Source organism: Pectinophora gossypiella, chromosome 5 (genome assembly GCF_024362695.1).
Source record: "Pectinophora gossypiella chromosome 5, ilPecGoss1.1, whole genome shotgun sequence".
Taxonomy (NCBI): Eukaryota; Metazoa; Arthropoda; class Insecta; order Lepidoptera; family Gelechiidae; genus Pectinophora; species Pectinophora gossypiella.
Genome location: NC_065408.1, coordinates 16,714,125 through 16,735,889, shown reverse-complemented (window position 1 = coordinate 16,735,889; position 21,765 = coordinate 16,714,125). Strand labels below are relative to the sequence as shown.

The window sequence follows — 21,765 nt, the reverse complement described above, 5'->3', positions numbered from 1 at the left end:
TATAACAACCTACCTGTGTTTCACAAATAAATCAATTTGTAATTGTATTTGAAGATATAAATTATACTAGTAACTTATTGGTGTCGATTCCAGCCTTCCAACCTCATCATCATCATCAGCCCATTAACGTCCCCACTGCTGGGGCACGGGCCTTCCCTATGGACAGATAGGGAGATCGGGCCTTAAACCACCACGCGGGCCCAGTGCGGATTGGTGGTTATTAACGACTGCTAATGCAGCCAGGACCAACGGCTTAACGTGCCTTTCGAAGCGCGGAGGAGCTCGAGATGAAATCTTTTTTTTTTTGTGGTCACCCATCCTATGACCGGCCTCTGCGAAAGTTGCTTTACTTCAACAATCGCAGACCGAGCGCGTTGACCGCTGCGCCACCGAGCTCCTCCTTCCAACCTAATAGACCAATTTTATTTTAAGTTATTAGACAACACGGAATTAAAAGAAGAAAGAGGTTGGAATGGAACAGTCAACTGAGCACGAAACGCGCGCCATTCAAGTATGAGCAAATAGTTGTACTCTGCACTCCACTCGTCCTCAAACTTTACGACACACGAAGTTCCGAGAAAATATGCCTATAAAAGGGTCTTGTGTATTATAACCTGCAGATCTATAAGAGTTAAATATCGACTATCATGCAAGGAGATCTCTACTTATCACTGGAGAGCTAAAAACCTGAAAATGTTCGACTATTTACCAAAAAAGTACTAATGTATGCAGTATCTTAACAAAAAGTTATAAAATTGGAGCGTATCAAAATATAAATATGTTGCCAAAAACTGTGGTTTGAAAATATACACTTTAAATGTAAAATAAAAGCACATAAATATAGACGAAATCTTTTAATGAAAAGATTCAAAGTTAAAAACGCTGAACACCCCACGTCGGGGTTTATAATTCGCAGTAAAATCACTTAGCTACCTTATATTTACAATACTGTGATTGTATAACATGCAAAAATACATAATTAACACTTATAATCGAAGTTAAATATTATTACAAAGACTGAGCCGTGATTTTAATAAGGTTTACAAATAGCATTCTTTTATTTCTTTCATGTAAAAAAGCAATATTGCTAAGACATTTGATTGCATTGCGCACTTATTTTTATATGCACAATAGTCAAATTGCAATATTGCTTTTTTAGATGAAATGCTTCAATGTGGCCTTTTTAGCCCACCAGATTCCTGAATCTTCTAGATGTTTCGAATTTTCTTCTAGATGGTTTTAGCACAAGATTTTCACAAGATTAGAATTGACAGATAACTAACTATAAGAAAGTCTATTATAAACTTGTGAAGACGATTTTGAAGACATAGATTTCATACCTTTTAAAAACAGAACATACCTACTTGGGGTCTAAAAACGCCACATTAGAAGCAATTCATCCAAAAAAACTAATATTGCAATTGACATTTGCTGTGTTAGGCTCATGATATGGAGGTGCAGGTTTGATTCTCGATGAGGACATTGTCGAAATCACTTTGTGAGATTGTCCTTTGTTTGGTAAGGACATTATAGGCTTGAATCGCCTGATTGTCATATAAAGTAAGATGATTCCGTGTTTTAAAGGGTCAGTATGCTCCATACCCGCTCTGGTTGATTGAGGAGAGGCCTGTGCCCAGCAGTGGGACATAATAGGCTGTTTATCTATTATATATATTTTTTATTTATTATATTTGCTGTAAAAATGTGCAATGTCAAATAGCAATGGCGTTTTTAAACCATCATATCTCTCCAATCCAGAAGAGTTGTTTTATTCTGACAGTTGAAACTTAAAAATTAAAAAGCAATATCCTTTTTGAAAATGTTAAAAAGAATGAAATATCACTGTGACATTATTCTATGTGGCATAATATTAGAAACAAAACCAGTATCAAATCCATTGTGACTTAATATACAGATCACAAAACCTATACACTGTTAAACATAACATGATTAGGATAACAGCAGGATAAAGATGTAGATCACTGCCTAGTGCGAAGGAAATGATAGTTGTCTCCTTCGCACTAACAGAATACTGTCTAGTACAAAAGAGATGAGAGACATGCCACTGTAATCATGTTATACTTAACATAATGACTAAAAATATAACTTATTCTAAATATCTAATCAGCTAGCTTATAACTAACAACCGTTTCCATTTTATGCAAACTTGTAGAGAAACTTTTCAGGTGTACATTCTGTGCATTGGTAATCTGTATAGGTTTGGCTTCTGCCCATTTCTCGGGTACGTCACAGTCCGTCTTAGCATGGACTAGCACGTCAAATGAGCAACGACAATCTAAAAATGGTAAGTAAGATATTGTTGCTGCAACTTGCAACATAACATCCCGAATTTCTTGCTGTATTTTCTTTACGTCCTTACTGCCTACTTGTTCGTTTTTCTCCTTAGATAAGGCAACATCACCATCTTCATATTGGACGTTGAAGTCCCAACATTCTAGGACTTCTTTGTTTGCAACATTGAGGATGACTAAAGACAGCTTGCTTACTTTCTTGTTGATAATCCATTCTGAAAAGTAATAAGGAATATACCCATAACATTTAAAGTGAACTAGTAGAGAAACCGAGGCTGAGAAATGTGGAATAAACATAAATGTCCACAAAATATTTTATAGTTTTGGTTAAATAATAAGTCCATAAACCTACCATCATCTCAAATTAAGATTGACAGACAGGTACAAATAACTTACATACTTCACATATTACAAAGAAGGCGTAAGACGTATTTAAAATATTGTAAAATAAATACCTTCGCTTTGTGTTAAAAGATTGGTAAGAAAACTTTTGATTTGCGGATCTTCCGACATAAGCAAGGTTATTCCGTACTGCTGCTCTGCTTTGAAGGTCTCTGGTGGATACAGTCCTCTTTGAAATAACACCGAATTGATCGCAAAGTCTGAAATAATGAAACAAAGGGGTTAAAAATGCCGGATTATTCCGAATAGACATGGACTTGTATTAAAAATTATACTTACTTAAGTATTCACAAATAATCTGAGCCGAGCCACGGAGTGTTATAGTATTCTTCGTTTGCTGTTGGGACATTTTTGAAGAATTCTTGTAATTCACAAACAAAAAGGCAAAGTAACTTTTGTTATGAAAATAAAGTGTTCTTCGAAAAGCCGTTGAGAATGTTTTGAATTTGACAGCTGATTTCAACTGCCAAGAGTGCAACACAAAATTATTTCTAAACGACAAATGGAAAAATTAAAAGAAGCAAAGAACAATAATTTAAAATATCAGAAAAATTTAAATTGGTAATTGAGTTTAAAATAAACTCGATTATTTAAAAAATACGAGACAGTAAAACATTTCAGTTATTCCGATCCCTCTAGAATTCCCGCCAGAAAACCTCAAAAAAATGTATATTGATTGTTTCGTTTAGATACAAAGATGTTTAGATAGAAAAGTTGTAGTAATTGGTGGTATTTATTAATTTAAAATAATTAGGTATATTTTTAGTCTCATATTTCATGATTGTAGAATGGAATATATTTCGGAAGATTAATTAAATACATTAACCACTGTTCATTATTTTTTTGTTACAAACAATACTTTTCGATAGGTACTTTGCAAAATCAAAACTAAAGTTTCAACCTCAGCCAGGGTTGCTAGCTTTACGAAATTCCTCGTACAAATACGAAATTTGTGATTGCCGCTTGCTGTTTGAGGTTGTCATGTATGAGAGAACCATCAGCCCTGTACAATTTTATTAATGTATGAAATTTTGACCTACGGAGTTTCATGATATTATTATGCTTTTTTATTGTGGTGAACATTTTGAAGCATAAGGGGACTTTATGGCGGCTGTAAATTCTTGGTGAGACATTATAAATAGGAATAGGCAGGGATTGGGGATAGTTCATGAGTCACCATCACATTGTTATAAACGGCAATGTTTGTTCACGATCTAACAGATCGAGTCTTTGTTGACCGGAGTTTTTGTGAGGACACTCTCATCCATATTAGTGAAGTGAACTGCTCATGTGAATAGATGAAATTGGAAGGCTCTCGCAAGCAGGCTTCGGACACGAGCTCACGGTGAAACTTGATAAGAGCACTCGCTCGAGAGATTTTATTATAACTTCTTATAAAAAAAAATATTATAACTTATAAAAAAACTTAATGTATGATATTTCTAAACCAAAAGAGATTTTTCAGCTGTGTATTTAAGAGGAAAAAAGCCCTATGGTTGGCAACCCTTACCTTACCCCACCCCACCTTACCACAATGTCATTGTCAAACATCTTGTAAATTAAGTAGGTATAGGTATTAAATAAACATCGGTTAAAATTAAATAAACAGCACTGAAACCTGGCTTGAATGGATATTATTCAACCCTCCATCCTGGACTGGGCTATAACCAGTCATGGGTCGTACTCACCGAAAAAGAAGACATGGAAAGGCGCGCAACTTTTACACATGTGGTGATGGAAAAGAAATAATTTTACTGAACTCATGGCTGTCCAAACAGGGTATGCGATGCAACGAGAAACTAGTGCTTGCTGTTTTTAACGATACTGGTCGTGGAGTGCTAACAAAAAGGAAGATTTGCGCGGGAGAAGAGCTCTTAACTCTGCCTTTGAATTCAACCATTAATGTTACAACTATCTTGACAGATTTGTCTTTTTGTAATATTTTTTTAGAGAATAAGAAAGATTGTCTAGTAACTTATAAGCAGTTAGTGTCGTTTCAATCATTAATGGCACTCTACTTAGCATTTTTAAAGCTCCAAGGCCCAGGTTCAAAATGGTTTGTGTATTTAGAGAGTTTACCAAAAGAGTATACAGTTCCTTATTTTTTGCCAAATGATATAAAAAGTTATGTTGATAAAGATATACAAACTGTAATTTCTAAACAGCATGATATTATTCATTCATCATTCCATATTTTTGAGGAAATTTTACAAAATTCTAAGAGTGATAATATTTCTGTTCATAAACTGAAACATTCTTTCAATATGCCTGTGTATGAATGGGCCTATTTTACTGTGAATACCAGATGTGTATATATGGATTTATCAAATGTGATTGATCTAAGAAATATTGAAAATTGTATTTTGAATATAATTACAGATAATACAAAGATATCTTTATGTCCTTACTTGGACATGATTAACCACAGTCCAAATGCCAGAAATGAAACAAAACTAATTGTAAGCAAAAATATAGAAAATATAAGTGTAGGACAATTAGACAAAACCTTATTTTCAGATGTGTGGTTTTCTATCTATACTAAAAATAATTTTGATCCATATTCGGAAGTGTTTATATGTTATGGTGATAGTCATAATTTGAAACTTATCACAGAATATGGCTTTTACCTCCCTCTAAATGATCTTGATTATGTCTCTTTTGAATTTGAACACATAATTTCATATCTAAAAACAAAATCAATTAAATTGTCCCAAGAACAAATGTCTTTTATAAATGGTCATAATTTAAATAAAGATTTGTACATTGATATTAAAGGTTTAAGTTTCAATTTCTATGGTCTATTAATGGTTGTAAAATACTTTTATAAACAAAATATGGATGTTAGTAGGTTGATATATTCAGCCGCTTTATGTACAAGTGATAAAGTTTTAAATGAATTAATAGCACCAGTGGTTAAGGAGAAATTAGAAAATATAAAACAGTCTTTAAGTAAATTAGAGACTTGTAAGAACAATTGTATTTTAAATAATTGTAAAGCTCTCATGTGTCAGTATGTTGTTGTCTTAGAAAAGTTTATTAAATGTTAGACTGTGATTTAAATATGTGATTTTATTTAAAAATACCAAAGATTTAATCAACTACTCTTATTGCCGAGGGGGAAAGGTAGAGATTTAAATTAAAACTGGTCATTAATAAATTAGCCAATGCCATTTATATCTCAAAATTCTTTCACTTAAATTCAAACGGATGTTGAGTAAGTTTAAATAACTTGGCGGCTTAATATTTTTTATAAAATGGCAATAAAATTGTCATCGTTTATATAAATTAAATTGGGCAACACTTAACTAGTGCCCGTCAATTTGCGATCATGGCGGCTGCATTGCTGTCATATAAAAATATTGATAAAATTATTAGAAGTAGTGCCAAATTCTCAAAACCTTTTAGAAACAACAAGTCAGTAATCGTCAATAAGCCACAGTTCGATTTCATATGCAAGCAATGCGTCGCCACAAGCTATTTCAGGGTATGTTTGTACAATTTATGATTACCACCGAATATACTTGGGATTTTTTGTGTTTTCTTTGAATTTTGTGTGGGATACAAGTATTTTACATGCGTGGTTATGTTTTAGTTCTACTCTACATCACCCCCTGGAAATTCAGGAGGCGGGGATTCGGCTAAACACGTTTTGGCGGCGGTGTTGGCAAACAAACCGAAAACTGGGAAAATTCCTGTTGGTAAGTTTTACTGAACGAAAAAACTCTCAATTAGGTACTACTGTAGCAGCCCATTTCCTTGGGGATCAATTTAGTTTAGGGTCTAATTTACTGCTTACGTTACATAACCTTTGAACCTGGCCTTGAAATAATTCAATTTTTTTCGCAGTATTTTCGTAACGTCTTCAAGGCCGCATAGTTTATCTGTTATCACTTTAGTTTAAATTGAAACGACACATTCAAATTGCTTTGTATATTTCACAAGTTCGAATCTTGTGTTAATAATTTTGTCAAATGGAGTGGTCCTGTTGGTGTTTAAGAATGATAACACCTAATATTGCTCTACTGATAACAGCTAATAGTAGCTAGCTAGTAGTACAAGTTCTGTATTACATGATTTAAGTAATAGGTGTTCTCAATTTTGGCATAATACACTCATAATATTACCATTAGCAAACTTGCCTTTGAATTATACTCTGTTGAATACTTTCTTATTATTAATTACCTATTGTGTGTCTCACATTTCCTATTCTCAACACTGTAAATATGCTTTGGCATTTTCAATTCTGTTTTGCATTAAAATAATGTTTTCGTTTGATTTGTTAAGCTTCTGTTTGTCTGCATATTTTATAAAAACTATACTCAGATATTCTCTCTTAAATAGGTAATAATTTTCACTTTTCCAAGATTTTCTTAAACAGTCAAAGTTTTTTAAGAGTTTATTTCTTATCCAATATTAAGACTAGCCCTTTTTATCACAATTTATTACTCTTAAATTAATTTGATCTTTTCGCCTTTGTAAGGAATGATCAATCTTTTTTTTGAAATATTTCAATGATAAACTACCTATTGCATGGTCCTTCTAAAATAAAAACAATAATTTATACATATGAAAAAACAACATTTTGAGTCGAATTTAGTCTGACTCACACATTAGCATAGAAACTAATTTGTAGTGAGAGAAATATTATATTTTTATAATTCTATAATATAATTATAATTCTATAATTCTTTTACGAGTAGCTACAACTTGTAGGTACTTTCTGATTAGTTGATTCAGTAGTTATATGAGTTTTTTTTCTGCATCTTGACTCATGTATAGTGATACTTATGTATAGAGAGGGCAATGTATAGACAAATAATACATTATATTGTGCCAAAAATGTCTATGTTATATTATGCAACTTATTTAAAAAGTAACTAATTACTTACCAATGTTTGTTCAATGTGAAAACAATATTGTATTTAAGCCAAATATGTGTTGCCATCCCTTATTTCAAGACATTTTCTGAATTCGGCTACTTGTTGTAACTGTCTTGCAATCACCACTCACTTATGTTTTCTTTTTTAGTTACATCACTTATTTCCGCAGCTATGTCGCCTGTTTTTGTTACTAATACTTGGTTGAAGCAGCTCTCCCGCATTGTCCTTCCTTTCCGTCCTAGTTTGTAACCTCTCCGACACATTCCTGATTGGTATCTCCCCTCCCTAGGTATCCATAAGAGAGACTGCTTTCACCCAGGTGCCTCTGTTTTGTCTCGTGAAGATATAAATCTGGGAGATGCGAAGCCGGTCACCGGGACGGATATGATTAGGGGCATGCTGGCGTATGTCTGGCCGAAGGTAAGACATTTTTTAAATTAATCTTGACTGAGCCACATCGTTGGATGCTAACCGGGTATTCAGTTATTACTAATTTGAAATTGGTCTTTTACTTCATCGCTTAAAAACTCAAGATTTTTTTTATAACTTATATTAAGTTTCATTAATTTGTAATTTTTGAGTCTTTGTGTAATCAAAGCAAGTACTATATACCTACATAATGATTAATAACTTTGTCATTAGTCAAGCATGAATAGCATGATGGTAAAATAACAAACATAATTTTAAGATTATGTATATGACATTTTTGTGTAACAATTAGTTTCCATCCATCATCAATTCATCACAGCATGGCTGTAGATCCATATGATACACTTTTTGAATCTTGAGTTGGCTACAAGTTATCATTCAATATGCAAACGCGTGGCTAGTAATGCTCCGTTTTTCATAGAGTCTGCTTACCTAACAGGAAGATATGACAGGTCTGGTTTATTTACTGAAGCGACTGCCTGTCTGACCTTCCAACCCGCGAAGGGAAAACCAACCTACTACAGGTAGGTCACATACATCCCAAATGCATTTCTCCGGAAAGTGGGTTTCCTCACCATGTTTTCTGTCACCGCTGAACACGTGAAAATAATCGATCCAAACATGCATGTGCGCCCTTTTAACTGGTCTACCATAGCTCTACCGGTCGTCACACGAAAAGTCTCCAATGTTCGCGCGTCTAGTGTTTGCATGACACTTTAGTTAAGATAAACAAAGTCTATGCCCATCCAAACAGCCTATTAACAATGCCCTCTTTATCCTTTTAATTTCCAGGACAATGAAATGATAAAGAAACGCGTCATGCTGTCCCTTTCACTCTTGTTTGGCGCGAAGGTGATGAACGTGACAGTGCCGTTCCTGTTCAAGTACGCGGTAGACGAGGTGAACCAGGCGTCAGTGAGCACGGGGGATGCGCTGTTAGGCATGGCCACTGTACCACAGGCCTTGGGTACCACCGCCTTCAGCTTGCTGCTCGGATGTGAGTACTGCTTTCATACGTCCATAACGGTCTCTGTTGTCCAGCGTTGGACTCTCGATCCGGAGGCCCCGGGTTCGAATCCCAGTGGGAACATATCATAAAAATCACTTTGTGAGCCCTAGTTTAGTTAGGACATTACAGGCTGATCACCTGATTGTCCGAAAGTAAGATGATCCGTGCTTCAAAAGGCACGTTAAGCCATTGGTCCCGGTACCTATTTGCTGATGTAAGTGAGTAATCGTTACGTGAGCCATGTCAGGGGCCTTTGGCGGCTCAATCATAACCCTGACACCAGGGTTGTAGGCTGGTATTCCACCTCACACAACCCACACGATAAGAAGATACGTCCATCATCTGGGCTGTGAGGTGACCAACCTCATCAACTCTGATGTCAGGGTTGTTATTAAGCCGCCAAAGGTGACGTGACTCATGTAACGACTACTTACATCAGTAAGCAGTAACCGGGACCGACGGCTCAACGTGCCTCCCGAAGTACAAATCATTTTACTTTCGGACAATCAGGTGATCAGCCTGTAATGTCCTAACCAAACTAGAGATCACAAAGATTCAATCTAAGGATCTCCGGATCGCGAGCCCAACGTTCGACCACTGGACCACATATGCCGTTAGCTTTTATATTGAAGCTCTAGGAATGATTTGTTGAGTTGAGCTTAAGTGATTTGTTTCGAATCAAAGTTGCTGAGAAATATTATTTCCTATCAGAAATCAGAATCATTTATTCAACGTAATTATCATGGATAAACTTGTTGAAGATCAATGTAACATTTTTGAATTTACGTCATTTTTCAAATTCAAATTCAAAAATAATCTTTATTCAGTAGGTAACATAGTTACACTTTGAATTTCGCAAGGTGTTATGGCTGAGGAGAAGAAATGACAAGAAACTGCAACAGCAACACATCTTTTAAATCAATGAGGGTACATACATACACATAAACAGCCTATATACGTCCCACTGCTGGGCACAGGCCTCCCCTCAATCAACCGGAGGGGGTATGGAGCATACTCCACCACGCTGCTCCAATGCGGGTTGGCGGAGGTGTTTTTACGGCTAATAGCCGGGACCAACGGCTTAACGTGCCCTCCGAAGCACGGAATCATCTTACTTTTTCGGACAATCAGGTGATTCAAGCCTGAAAAGTCCTTACCAAACAAAGGACAGTCTCACAAAGTGATTTCGACAATGTCCCCATCGGGAATCGAACCCGGACCTCCAGATCGTGAGCCTAACGCTCTAACCACTAGACCACGGAGGCTGTTATGAGGGTACATTACAAGTTATTTAATAACTAGAGGAACACATTAAATATCAGACATTTTTATCATTTAGGTAATCATTAATCTTATAATAAGCTTTTTTACATAAAGTAAACTTCACGTCAGCTTTAAATTTATTCTCTGATAAATTTAAAATATTGTCTGGTATTTTATTGTAAAAATGTATACATAAGCCCAAAAAAGATGAATTTAATTTACTTAATCTATTATAGATGGCATAGCTAGAGCAACGGCGGCAGGCTTCAACGAACTCAGAAACGCGGTGTTCGCGAAAGTGGCACAACACTCCATAAGGAAACTGGCTTGCAACGTCTTCATACACCTCCATAACCTCGACCTGAGCTTCCATTTGGGCAGACAGACCGGAGCCTTGTCTAAGGTAAGGCATTATTACTAGTCCTGCAAAGGCCTCTCTTCCTTTCGTCCACTTCTCCCGATCTTGGTCTTCTGTATAAGGTATATAGGTAAAAAGGTCCTAACTTGCTGGTGATCTTCATGATAATGGTAGACCTAGGGAAGTTTCTGTGCCGGACTAGGAGCAAATGAAAAACATAGGACGCATTGAGCTGGTTACCTTCCTGGGTAAAAACCCACAGGGAGATCCTCTTTTCTAATATTGAAACATTATTATGTGGGCGATGTTCACCTGTTGCTAAACGCGTCAGTAGTTAAGCGTTGGGCTTACGATCCAGGTACCTTGGTGATTCCCTGTAGGGCACGTCAAATAAAAACTTGAAACTCCTTTTTTTCTTCAAATCTTCAGGTCGGAATAATACTAGGGGGATGAAGGACTCTTCTTCTTATCGTGTGGGTTGTAAGGTGGAATACCAACCTCATTAACCCTGGTGTCAGGGTTATTACTGAGCCGCCATAGGCCCTTGACACGACTCATGTAGCGACTACATACTTACATCAGTAAGTAGTAACCGGGACCAACGGCTTAACGTGCCTTCCGAAGCACGGATTATCTTACTTTCGGACAATCAGGTGATCAGTCTATAATGTCCTAACCAAACTAGGGATCACAAAGCGATTTTAGTGATATGTCCCCACCGGGATTCGAAGCCGGGGCGTCCGGATCCTGAGCCCAATGCTCAACCACTAGGCCATGGTGAAGGACTATAATAATATTATTTTCACAGACAATAGACCGAGGGTCTCGGGCTATAAACTTCGTGTTATCGGCTATGGTGTTCAACGTAGTGCCCACGATATTCGAGTTGGCGCTCGTGTCCACCATCCTCGGGCTAAAAGGCGGCATTGCTTTCTCAGGTACATTCCAAACTCACTAGAAGTTTCTAGAAACTTCTATAGAGACAACCATAAACTTCGTGTTATCGGCCTTGGTGTTCAACGTAGCATGATATTCATAATGTCTACCATCCTGGGGCTAAATGGCGGCATTGCATTCTTAAGTATGTTCCAAACTCACTAGAATTTTCTAGAAACTTCTACAGAGACATCCATAAACTTCGTGTTATCGGCCTTGGTGTTCAACGTAGCATGATATTCGTAATGTCTACCATCGTGGGGCTAAATGGCGGCATTGCATTCTTAAGTATGTTCCAAACTCACTAGAATTTTCTAGAAACTTCTACAGAGACATCCATAAACTTCGTGTTATCGGTCTTGGTGTTCAACGTAGCATGATATTCGTCATATCCACCAACGTGGAGCTAAAAGACGGCATTTCATTACGTGTGTTCCAAACTCACTAGAAAGGACCATGACCGTAACAGTATGAGACCCATCCTCCCCCCTTCCAACAGGTAATTCATCAGTATCTTCAAAAAGATTACCAATTAGTTCTTTAAATTCCATGGGGTTTAGAAATAAAATTAAAAAAAAAGGTTTGTTGAAAATCGAAGTTGGTTGAAGAAATGTTGTACCAGGCGACACCCAAAATCGTAGTTAAAAACCCGAATTCCGGCTAAACCCCGCCTATTTCGAAAAAGAATTTAGAAAGTCGCAAAAACAAAAATATCAACTCAGTAAGATGCTTCGAATGAGATATGTCTGGAATCTGTTGATAGAAAGGACGTTTAAACTCAATGCCCTTTCTAGAAACTTTCAAACTCAAACGACGCCCATGGCTCACCATTCGCCGACCAAGTAGTTTATGCCATAGAAATAATAGGAATTACTGGAACAGATGCTGTATTTCACGTTAATCCAACATTAAAAACATATTTTTTATACTTTCCAGGCTTGGCAATCAGCTGTGTGGCAGTATACGCGGCGTTTACATTGGCAATAACGCAATGGCGGACCCAATTCAGAGTTTATATGAACAAAGCTGAAAACGAAGCGGGGAACAAAGCTATCGACTCGCTTATCAATTATGAAACTGTCAAGGTATGTCTATAATATATATTTTTTAATCTTATAATACTTTGGAATGTCAAGATTGGCGGTAGGTTGGGCCACGCTCCATACCGTGATTAATAATTCTTACCGTGTGCCGCCTTACCTCATAAGCCAGACAGTCCGCTCGCTCCCTTACTCCTTCATCATCATCATCACCAGCCCATTAACGTCCCCACTGCTGGGGCACGGGCCTTCCCTATGGATGGATAGGGAGATCGGGCCTTAAACCATCATGCGGGCCCAGTGCGGATTGATGGTTATTAACGACTGCTAATGCAGCCGGGACCAACGGCTTAACGTGCCTTCCGAAGCACGGAGGAGCTCGAGATAAAAACTTTTTTTTTTGGTCACCCATCCTATGACCGGCCTTTGCGAAAGTTGCTTAACTTCAATAATCGTAGACCGAGCGCGTTTACCGCTGCGCCACCGAGCTCATCATGTATGTGTGTACTCATTATAAACTCATTTCTCTTTCAGTACTTCAACAACGAGAAATATGAGTTAGAGAAGTACGACGCGAGCCTCAAAAAGTACGAGGAGGCGTCCCTGAAGACCGCGTCCAGCCTCGCGCTGCTCAACTTCGGGCAGCACGCCATCTTCAGCGGCGGGCTCAGCCTCATCATGCTGCTGGCCGCCAACGAGATCGCTGCTGGTACGACATGGACTAACGTAACATAACATAGCATAGCATAGCATAGCATAGCATAATAGCATAACATAACAAAACATACAGGTTGTTAGAGACATCGTAACGAAATCTTTGAGGGATGATTCAGTTCAGACCATGACTCTGAGTTGATATCAAGTGTAATTTTCCGTCGCAAAACTCATGTTTTCATTTGTGTTTTATCTTAATTTATTTGCAATTCTATACATTTGCGACGGAAAATTCCACTTGATATTAACTCAGAATAATGACATAACTTAGAATCATGGTCTGAATCATCCCCCTCAGTATTCGTTACGATATCACTAACGTATAACATATTATGACATATAACATAGGCCAATTATAGATATTTCGGCAACAGTACTACGTAAGAGCCCGGTTACATATATCAATCGGACTTATGCTTCGAAGAAAAATAGACCTCTTTATTATCAAACCACCAACCCGCATAGCAGCGTGGTGGAGTATGCTCCATACCCCCTCCGGTTGATTGAGGGGAGGCCTGTGCCCAGCAGTGGGACGTATATAGGCTATTTATGTTATGTTATTATCAAACGTTAAAATACATTTTTTTCCACGTTCCAGGCAGGATGACAGTAGGCGACTTGGTGATGGTGAACGGACTGTTATTCCAGCTGTCCATCCCGCTAGGGTTCCTGGGATCGGTATACCGGGAGGTCAGACAGGCACTCATCGATATGCAGACCATGTTCACACTGATGTCGGTGCAGTCTAAGATTAAGGTAAGACTGAATTACTTTCACTCATGGTATAATAAAACAAGGTATGCTCAAAAGTGACAGCTAACATTTCAAGGTTAGCCGCGCTGACGTCATCTCACCCTCTGTTGCCATTAAAAAAAAAAAACTACCCACGACTAATGTTTTTAATTCACTTGGCAAGGCAATTTTGACCTTTTAGTAAAATATTTACTTACAGTTTTAATGATTTTTATATATATGTGTGTGTGATATTAAGTACGTAAGTCAGTAATTCGCTTAATTTTCTCATCTCATCTTGGACTGGCTTCTATTTCTAGATTAGCACATTATATTTTTTCTTTGACCCAGTCAAATACAACCATAAATCAAATGAGACTGAAGTACGGCAGGGAATGTTGGGTATGCCAGAAGAAGCATGAAAGTATGATTCATGCAGTAGAAATGATCTCGTTGCGTAGCATCTAGGGTGGTTAATTGAGTGATAGAGTGAGAAACAGAGATAAGAGAGAGAGAGACATGGTGTAAAAAACGATAATATAGTGACCAAGATTGATTAGGGAATGTTTAGTTGGTTTGGACACGCAGAGCGGATGATGGATAATAAAATTAAGAAAGCAGTACATAAAGCGAAGGTTGGTGGTAGGGCTGGCAGAGGAAAACCTAGAAGGACGTACATTGACCAAATTGGAGATGTCCTTAGAAAAGGTTTAGTACGATCTACTCTTAACCGGCGTGCGTGTATGTAACGTTTGATGAACGTGGAGGAAGCAAGAAACGTGTGTCAGGATCAAAATAAATGGAATTCTATAGTCTCTGCTTACCCCGGTGGGAGCTACACACAGGACCACAGTGACTACAGCATTTAAAATTCCAATGTCCAGGAGAGTGTGAAAGCGACGCCCCTCCAAGTGACAGCGCAGACAGCGGAGATTGTGTTCAAGGACGTCAGCTTCAAGTACATCAACGGGAAGCCCATCTTCAACAAGCTCAGCTTCACCATCCCGGCGGGCAAGAAGATTGGAATCGTCGGAGGCTCCGGCAGCGGGTGAGCTCTGACCCGAGTCCTCCTTTTGTCCTTTTCGATCTATGTCGTCGTTATCGGCCATTATAGACGGAGATACGGCTCACCACCTATCACGTTGGTCTAACAGAAAGCTCGGTGAAGTGTGTGGTTCATCTTGCGATGGATATGTGTATCTCTGACTACCCCAATTGGGATATACAACAAGTGACGTAAGCTGGCGCCATCTATCTGAAATATTGAGTACTACTATTTCTTAGACCAATGAGTCTATTTACATGCAGATATAAATTTATTGCAAACATGACACCTTGGATATTTTATGTTTAAGTCCCGTCCGAGTCATATTTCATCGATTTTACTTCCTCCATTGTGAGATTTCATTTCAAAAATAAAATAGCCATAGATAAAGTTTTTTGATAGAAAATAATTGTCGTACGCTGTGCAAACTTTTAGGACAGATCACAGATACTGACACATGACCAGGGTTATCTCCTAAATGTTAAATTAATAATAGGTGTTTTAGGAATTAGATAGGACAGATGTACATAAGCACATACATAGCGGCCAAACTCATTAATGAGTCGTCTTTGTTGTAGAAAGTCAACGATGGTGCGTCTTCTGTTCCGTTTCTTCGAGCCGCAGTCCGGGCAGATCTTGATCGCGGGACAGAACATCCGGGACGTTGACCTCGCCAGCTTGAGGCAGGCCATCGCTATCGTTCCACAGGTCAATAACATCTGTTTTTTTGACGTGACTTATTGTAGATTTGCCGCAGATGGCATTAACTACTTGGCTCTCACCCGGTACAAAATTAAAGACAATAGGTCTGAGGGTGCCCAGTTGGGCGCGAACCTCGGCTCAGGGCGTCGTCTCAGAGGAAAAATATTTGAAAGAATTAATCGACTCTAGTGGGTCCATAGCGGTAAGCGCCGAATGCGGGAAATCGTCGCCCACGCCGGCGCGACGATATCGGCGTCTTGAAGTGTTTGTTGTCGCGAGCTGATTAGCCGCCTCTGTAGCTAGAGTAATCGGGTCGTCAGGATCATATATAAAGTCCGTTAGTGGAAAACGGGATAATGCTAGGGATGATTCTATATACAAATAAACTTTTTGTATAATTATATTTTTTAAAATGTTTATATATTTCCAGGATTGTGTATTGTTCCACGACACGATATTCCACAACCTGCACTACGGCGATCTGAAGAGGTCGCACGAGGACGTGTACCGTGCCAGCAAGTTGGCTGAACTACACGAAGCCGTCAAAACTTGGCCTAAGGTATTTATTTATAATAAAATAATAATAATATCAGATGGTGTTATTGGTGCTAATTCCTGTAAATACCATCTAATTTTATTTTAAGTTATATTTGTCATTTTCTTATCCGCCGAAAAGGAAAGGGACGGGTAATCGACAAGCATAAAATTTATGGAACACACGTCAATTTTAAGCACAAATCTAAACCAACCGTCTAAAAATTTTACGTCAGTCAATAACCCGACACATTAATTTACTCATTCTTCCTAAAATTAAGAGCTGTGAATCATCCGTCCCTTTCCTTTTCGACGGATATGAAAATGACGGATATAACTTAAAATAAAATTAGGCGGTGTCTCCAGGAATCGGGGCCATTATATATGTAATATTTTTTTTCCCCTACTGTGTTTGTATTGTTACTGTGGTGTCCTCTAATAATAAATACTTTCTTTCTTTCTTTTCTTTTTAATAAGTAGTGCTGATTGAAGTAAACACCATCTAATTTTATTTTAAGTAAGAAAAGGACGGATGGTTGACAGGTATTCATTTATTTTAAAATGAATGATGAACGAATGAATGAATAACCCGAGCGAACAAAATAGGCATCTCGCTGATATGCAACCCGTTTGCGTGTGCTGTTTTAATTTGAACTTAATTCTGTCGGATTATTTACCAATGTTAAATTAAGTGACGGTGTTTTATATGCTGCCTAAAATTGACGTGAGTTCCATAAATTTTGTGCATGTCCTTTTTCCGGATAAAAAAATGACAAGTATAGTTTATTTGATGGTGTGTACTGGAGTCAGCGCCATTGTGTGTTTAATTATAATTATTTATTTGCTATTGAGAAGTAGCTGAAAATCAGCCTACGTGGTCTAGTGGTAAGAGCGTTAGGCTCACGATTTGGAAGTCCGGGTTCGATTCCCGATGGGGACATTGTCGAAATCACTTTGTGAGACTGTCCTTTGTTTGGTAAGGACTTTTCAGGCTTGAATTACCTGATTGTTTGAAAAACTAAGATGATTCCGTGCTTGGGAGGGCACGTTAAGCCGTTGGTTCCGGCTATTAGCCGTAATTACACCGCCACCAACCCGCATTGGAGCAGCGTGATGGAGTATGCTCCATACCCACTCCGGTTGATTGAGGGGAGGCCTGTGCCCAGCAGTGGGACGTATATAGGCTGTTTATGTTTTATGTTATTCTATTCTACAATTCCTCTTCCGTACCCCCAGGGCTACGCCACGCAGGTGGGCGAGCGCGGGCTGAAGCTGTCGGGCGGCGAGAAGCAGCGCGTGGCCATCGCGCGCGCCATACTGAAGGACTCGCCCATCATTGTCTTCGACGAGGCCACCTCCAGCCTGGACTCGCTTACTGAACATGTAAGTACTTCTAATGGAAATATCTGGAATCGTCGAAGCAATTTTTTTTTATTGTTATAAATAAAAAACAATGATCCGTGCGCAGCCCTCGCTTTAATCCTCAGATTAAAGTAAGACCCGAGCGGGGGTGAGGCAAAACTAGGACAGCCGCTGGTGGGGTGCGGAGAGTGGACGTTTTATACATAGTAATACAAAAGATTCTAGTACATTTTTGTGTTCACGGTTATGATATTGACCGCCGGCATAGAATAAGCAATAATACTCTGTATAATACGCATAAAACTTCCACTTTCCGCTCCCCACCAGCTACTGACCTAGTTTTACCTCACCCCCGCTCGGTCTTAGTCCTTAATCGCGAGGGCTGCGCGGGATCATTGCTTTTAATTTATAACAAATATTTTGAAATCGACGTTCACTTATTTACTTGTTCTGCTGTTCACTTGATCACCTGTTCACTTGTTCACTCGTTCACTTGTTCACTCGTTTACTTGTTCACTCGTTCACTCGTCTACTTGTTCACTCGTTCACTCGCTCACTTGTTCATTATTTAACTATTACTAAAGCAGCAATTACTACGCATACGTATGTACGTTTCTTTGTTCGCTTATACTAGCTATTGACTTTTATGCATTTCTTCCCAGGCGATCCTCCAAGCGCTTCAAGCAGCGACTGTGGGCCGGACATCAATCTGCATAGCACATCGGCTCTCAACGGTCGCGGACGCCGACGAAATACTAGTACTGGAGAACGGAAACATCTCCGAACGGGGGAAGCATAGTGACCTACTCAACAACAAAAACTCCCTCTATTCTAGACTTTGGGACAAACAGAATAGGGATCACACTGCGAGTTAATTTAGGTTTGATGTAAGCTTGTAAGGAACGAGTTTTATCTTTTCGAGGCTCGTCTTTGGAGATACTTGTCGTCGAAAAGGGTTCGCCAATCTGCGTAGGATTGAGGCATTTTCAAGTTCCCAGTTATGCAATTGATGACTTGTAATTATAGATCGGCTATTTACTCGGTATTTTGGGAAAATTCCCAATTGAAAAATAAAAATCGGGTCGATTACGCATTTGTAAGATTGACAGGGAAGGTAAATGGGTATAAATCGAAATTTACCCATAATACCGGGTAGATTGTCCATACATGTTATTTATCCATAAATTTTATTCTTATTGTTATTCCATATGGTTGAAAAGTAATGTCGATCGATATTATCAAAATAGTTCCGATTCCGAATGTGTCGAAATAGTGTCGATGTAACAGCGACTATCATGTTATGGGACATCGGCAATAATGCTAGAATAGTCTAGCGATATAGTCTGTTGATAGCAACAGACCATGGTATAATAAAACAAGGTATGCTCAAAAGTGACAGCTGGCATTTCAAGGTTAGCCACGCTGACGTCATCTCACACTCTGTAGCCATTTTGTAAAAAAAAAACTACCCACGACTTATGTTTTTCGGACGGGACTTGAACCCGTTTTCGCATGGACAAGAGGAGGACCGGGTGGTGTAATGGTTAACACGCTCGTCCCGTCTTGACAAGAGCTGCGAGTTTACGTCCCGTCCTAGTCAGGACTTTTTTTATTTAATTTTCTCTTTGTGAGTTTGCCTAAGCAAGGGTGAGTGCTATAAAAAACAAAAAAAATCATTTATAATAAGGCTGTATAAAGTCCATAGATGTATATAGAGGCTGACAGAGTAATGCATAGTATTTTTTGTAGCTTTTAGTCATTTGTGAGTGCACACTGTTACAATATAAGACCCGTCTGACGCGGAGCTGCTCAAAAGTGGCTGAAATTGTTGGTAATTACAACTACTAACTGGTTGGAAACTGTACCCTGCACATGGCGCTACTCAACTCGCTAGCTTTTTCCCCATATTCAAAGATTACTCGTTAATTTTTACGAGAACAAAAATATTGTTCGTTGGTAACTAGTAGCGCGTCTCTCGTGATCAGTTACTAGCGCGTTAATAAACAATTGGTAACTGCGGGCTTAGCACCGTAAGTACGCGACTCTTTCTCGCCGCGACAGAGATCATCTGTCTCTTTCTTTGCAGTATTGTGAGAAAGTGACGGGTGACGTATGTCGAAGCGAGAAAGAGTCGCGCGCTTACGGTGCTAAGCCCGCTGGTCGCGTCAGGTGCAAACATGAGAATATATGCGTAGTGACGCTCAAGCAACTCGTTAGTAATTTGAATTTATAACTAGTTATAACTAGTACCCTTTGAGTAACTCCGTGTGAGACAAGGCAAAAGTTAAAATGGCGCACAGTTGTTTTCACACTAATAAAATTATACCAATCATTCGTTCGGAAAGCGATATATTATGTTATTCCAGATTACTTTTATTTATTTTTTTGGACTTCTCATGTGTATTGTGTATATGTATGTACTCTTGATTTTGTGATGCTATTTTTATATTAAATATATATTTTGATATGTTTACGCTATTTATTTAGATTATAATAAATAGCGTAGACATAATATACAACGTGATTTTATAAAATACAGTTTGGAATAATCTGCATTTTAGATGTAAACACAGCATGGAATCGAAATTTATTTACTGATACCAAAAAATAATTGTATGTCCTGTGTGAAAATTGTATTAGTTATCTATGCCAGTTTTTTTCTAAATACCAACTACATTTTTGATTATTTGGCAAGCTCAAAAACACTAGGTTATACTTAAAAAGCTATAGACTCGAAAATCACAAAAAAAACGTTGATACCTTTATACCGGCAAATGGAATTAAAATTAATGAAAATCGCGGAAAAAAATCAAATCAAATATACTTTATTGCACAGAACTAAAACTGAACTGAACTGTATATCGGTCCAATCTTTACATGTAAATAACAGATAATAAACTTTATAAGATAATTGGATATAAAAACTGCCTATTTCTCCCACCAGGTGTCGCTAATCGTAACGTAATGTCGCCACGTAATCAAACAATTGTTTTGGTTATATTTTCACACTGCCCTTTGTGCAGCGTTTAACTGAAAAATCATAGTGATATTTGTTCGCTAAAGATCGAAAAGAAGAAAAGTTACAAAAACTTTACAAAAACTAAACTGCCTTTTTCTAACGGATTTACTCGTACTTTTTCGGTCGGATCTTTCAGACGGTATACACTCCACATTGCTCTACATTTTGTAGCAATTTATCACGAATTTTAGCTGGACAGTATGGAAAACTGACAAAATTTAGGAGCACAACAGTGCTGCCGACTACATTTGAGCTTCTAGTTTTTATGACGATATTTGATTCTGTTCGCCGAGTATGAAGTATTCGACAATGTTGTAAAAATCGAAATCATTGGAAATATTTGGAAGTTAGACAAATGTGTAAATATATGCGTTGATTATGTACAGTAAAAAGTACTATTTGTTGAATAGGTAAGTATATAATTTGTTTACAATTAATGTGTTTTATTTAATTGTTTAGTAACCCCACAGAAAGTCGGTCGAATCTCACCGCATTCCATGCGTAAGAAATTCGATCCCTTTAAAATTAAGTTGATACTTTCTAAAATATCGTCACACTCAAAATTGCCAGTGGAGGGTGATTGGTACTACGTGCTGGCATAATACGATATACCGTCACTAGATGGCATTTATTTTCAGACAGAGTGGAACAGAACGTAAAACAATGGCGTCGTGGATAGACATAAAATGAACTATAAAAAATATATTAGAAATATTTAAAATAAACAGGATAAAATGTTTTTTGTTCCAAATACATATTATCGCCATCTATATTTCTATATATCATTTTGTTTTATATTCATCAACTATTGCGAATGTATTTCTTCTGGAACAAAAATTTTCTAATCTCAAATTGATATGTATAGCGACATCTACCGGTACACGAAGCACACTAAATCTAAAATGTGTGGGGTCCAGACATAGCGCGGTAGGTAGGTCTTGATACATTTAATTCCTGGATGATGCCACTAGATGTCGCTGAACAGATTACATCCTGCCTCCACCAGTCCAAGGTGTTGCGCACCATCA

General features: G+C 38.0%; 3 protein-coding genes across 4 annotated transcripts; 2 read left to right on the top strand and 1 right to left on the bottom strand.

The window, feature by feature from the left end:
* Window positions 1–839: 839 nt before the first annotated feature.
* On the bottom strand, window positions 840–3,189 carry LOC126367218 (mitotic spindle assembly checkpoint protein MAD2A). The gene is made up of 3 exons (XM_050010646.1): window positions 2,994–3,189; window positions 2,768–2,914; window positions 840–2,527 (listed from the first exon to the last, which is right to left on the bottom strand). The coding sequence occupies exons 1-3, from the start codon at window positions 3,061–3,063 to the stop codon at window positions 2,121–2,123; spliced, it is 624 nt and encodes a 207-aa protein (XP_049866603.1). The 5' UTR covers window positions 3,064–3,189; the 3' UTR covers window positions 840–2,120.
* Window positions 3,190–4,239: 1,050 nt separating this feature from the next.
* Window positions 4,240–5,774, top strand: LOC126367208 (SET domain-containing protein 4). The gene has a single exon (XM_050010632.1). The coding sequence runs from the start codon at window positions 4,388–4,390 to the stop codon at window positions 5,759–5,761; it is 1,374 nt and encodes a 457-aa protein (XP_049866589.1). The 5' UTR covers window positions 4,240–4,387; the 3' UTR covers window positions 5,762–5,774.
* Window positions 5,775–6,020: 246 nt separating this feature from the next.
* Window positions 6,021–21,170, top strand: LOC126367199 (iron-sulfur clusters transporter ABCB7, mitochondrial). 2 transcript variants are annotated; one of them, XM_050010622.1, is made up of 14 exons: window positions 6,021–6,198; window positions 6,307–6,412; window positions 7,938–8,014; window positions 8,816–9,020; window positions 10,532–10,698; window positions 11,462–11,591; window positions 12,526–12,674; window positions 13,164–13,338; window positions 13,942–14,099; window positions 14,960–15,123; window positions 15,699–15,828; window positions 16,253–16,381; window positions 17,593–17,739; window positions 18,381–21,170. In XM_050010622.1, exons 1-14 carry the CDS (start codon window positions 6,043–6,045, stop codon window positions 18,591–18,593), a joined length of 2,106 nt encoding a protein of 701 aa, XP_049866579.1. In that variant the 5' UTR covers window positions 6,021–6,042; the 3' UTR covers window positions 18,594–21,170. The 2 variants fall into 2 exon arrangements, with proteins under 2 accessions (XP_049866579.1, XP_049866578.1); XM_050010621.1 differs by having other exon boundaries at window positions 7,884–8,014.
* Window positions 21,171–21,765: the final 595 nt, after the last annotated feature.

Excerpts from the sequence above, each read along its gene's own strand:
- LOC126367218 (XM_050010646.1), bottom strand. The coding sequence starts at position 3,063 with ATGTCCCAACAGCAAACGAAGAATACTATAACACTCCGTGGCTCGGCT. Across the intron at positions 2,915-2,993 it reads GATTATTTGTGAATACTTAA|ACTTTGCGATCAATTCGGTG; the intron begins GTAAGTATAATT and ends TCATTATTTCAG. Across the intron at positions 2,528-2,767 it reads TCTTTTAACACAAAGCGAAG|AATGGATTATCAACAAGAAA; the intron begins GTATTTATTTTA and ends ATTACTTTTCAG.
- LOC126367208 (XM_050010632.1), top strand. The coding sequence starts at position 4,388 with ATGGGTCGTACTCACCGAAAAAGAAGACATGGAAAGGCGCGCAACTTT.
- LOC126367199 (XM_050010621.1), top strand. The coding sequence starts at position 6,043 with ATGGCGGCTGCATTGCTGTCATATAAAAATATTGATAAAATTATTAGA. Across the intron at positions 6,199-6,306 it reads TCGCCACAAGCTATTTCAGG|TTCTACTCTACATCACCCCC; the intron begins GTATGTTTGTAC and ends GTTATGTTTTAG. Across the intron at positions 13,339-13,941 it reads CGCCAACGAGATCGCTGCTG|GCAGGATGACAGTAGGCGAC; the intron begins GTACGACATGGA and ends TCCACGTTCCAG.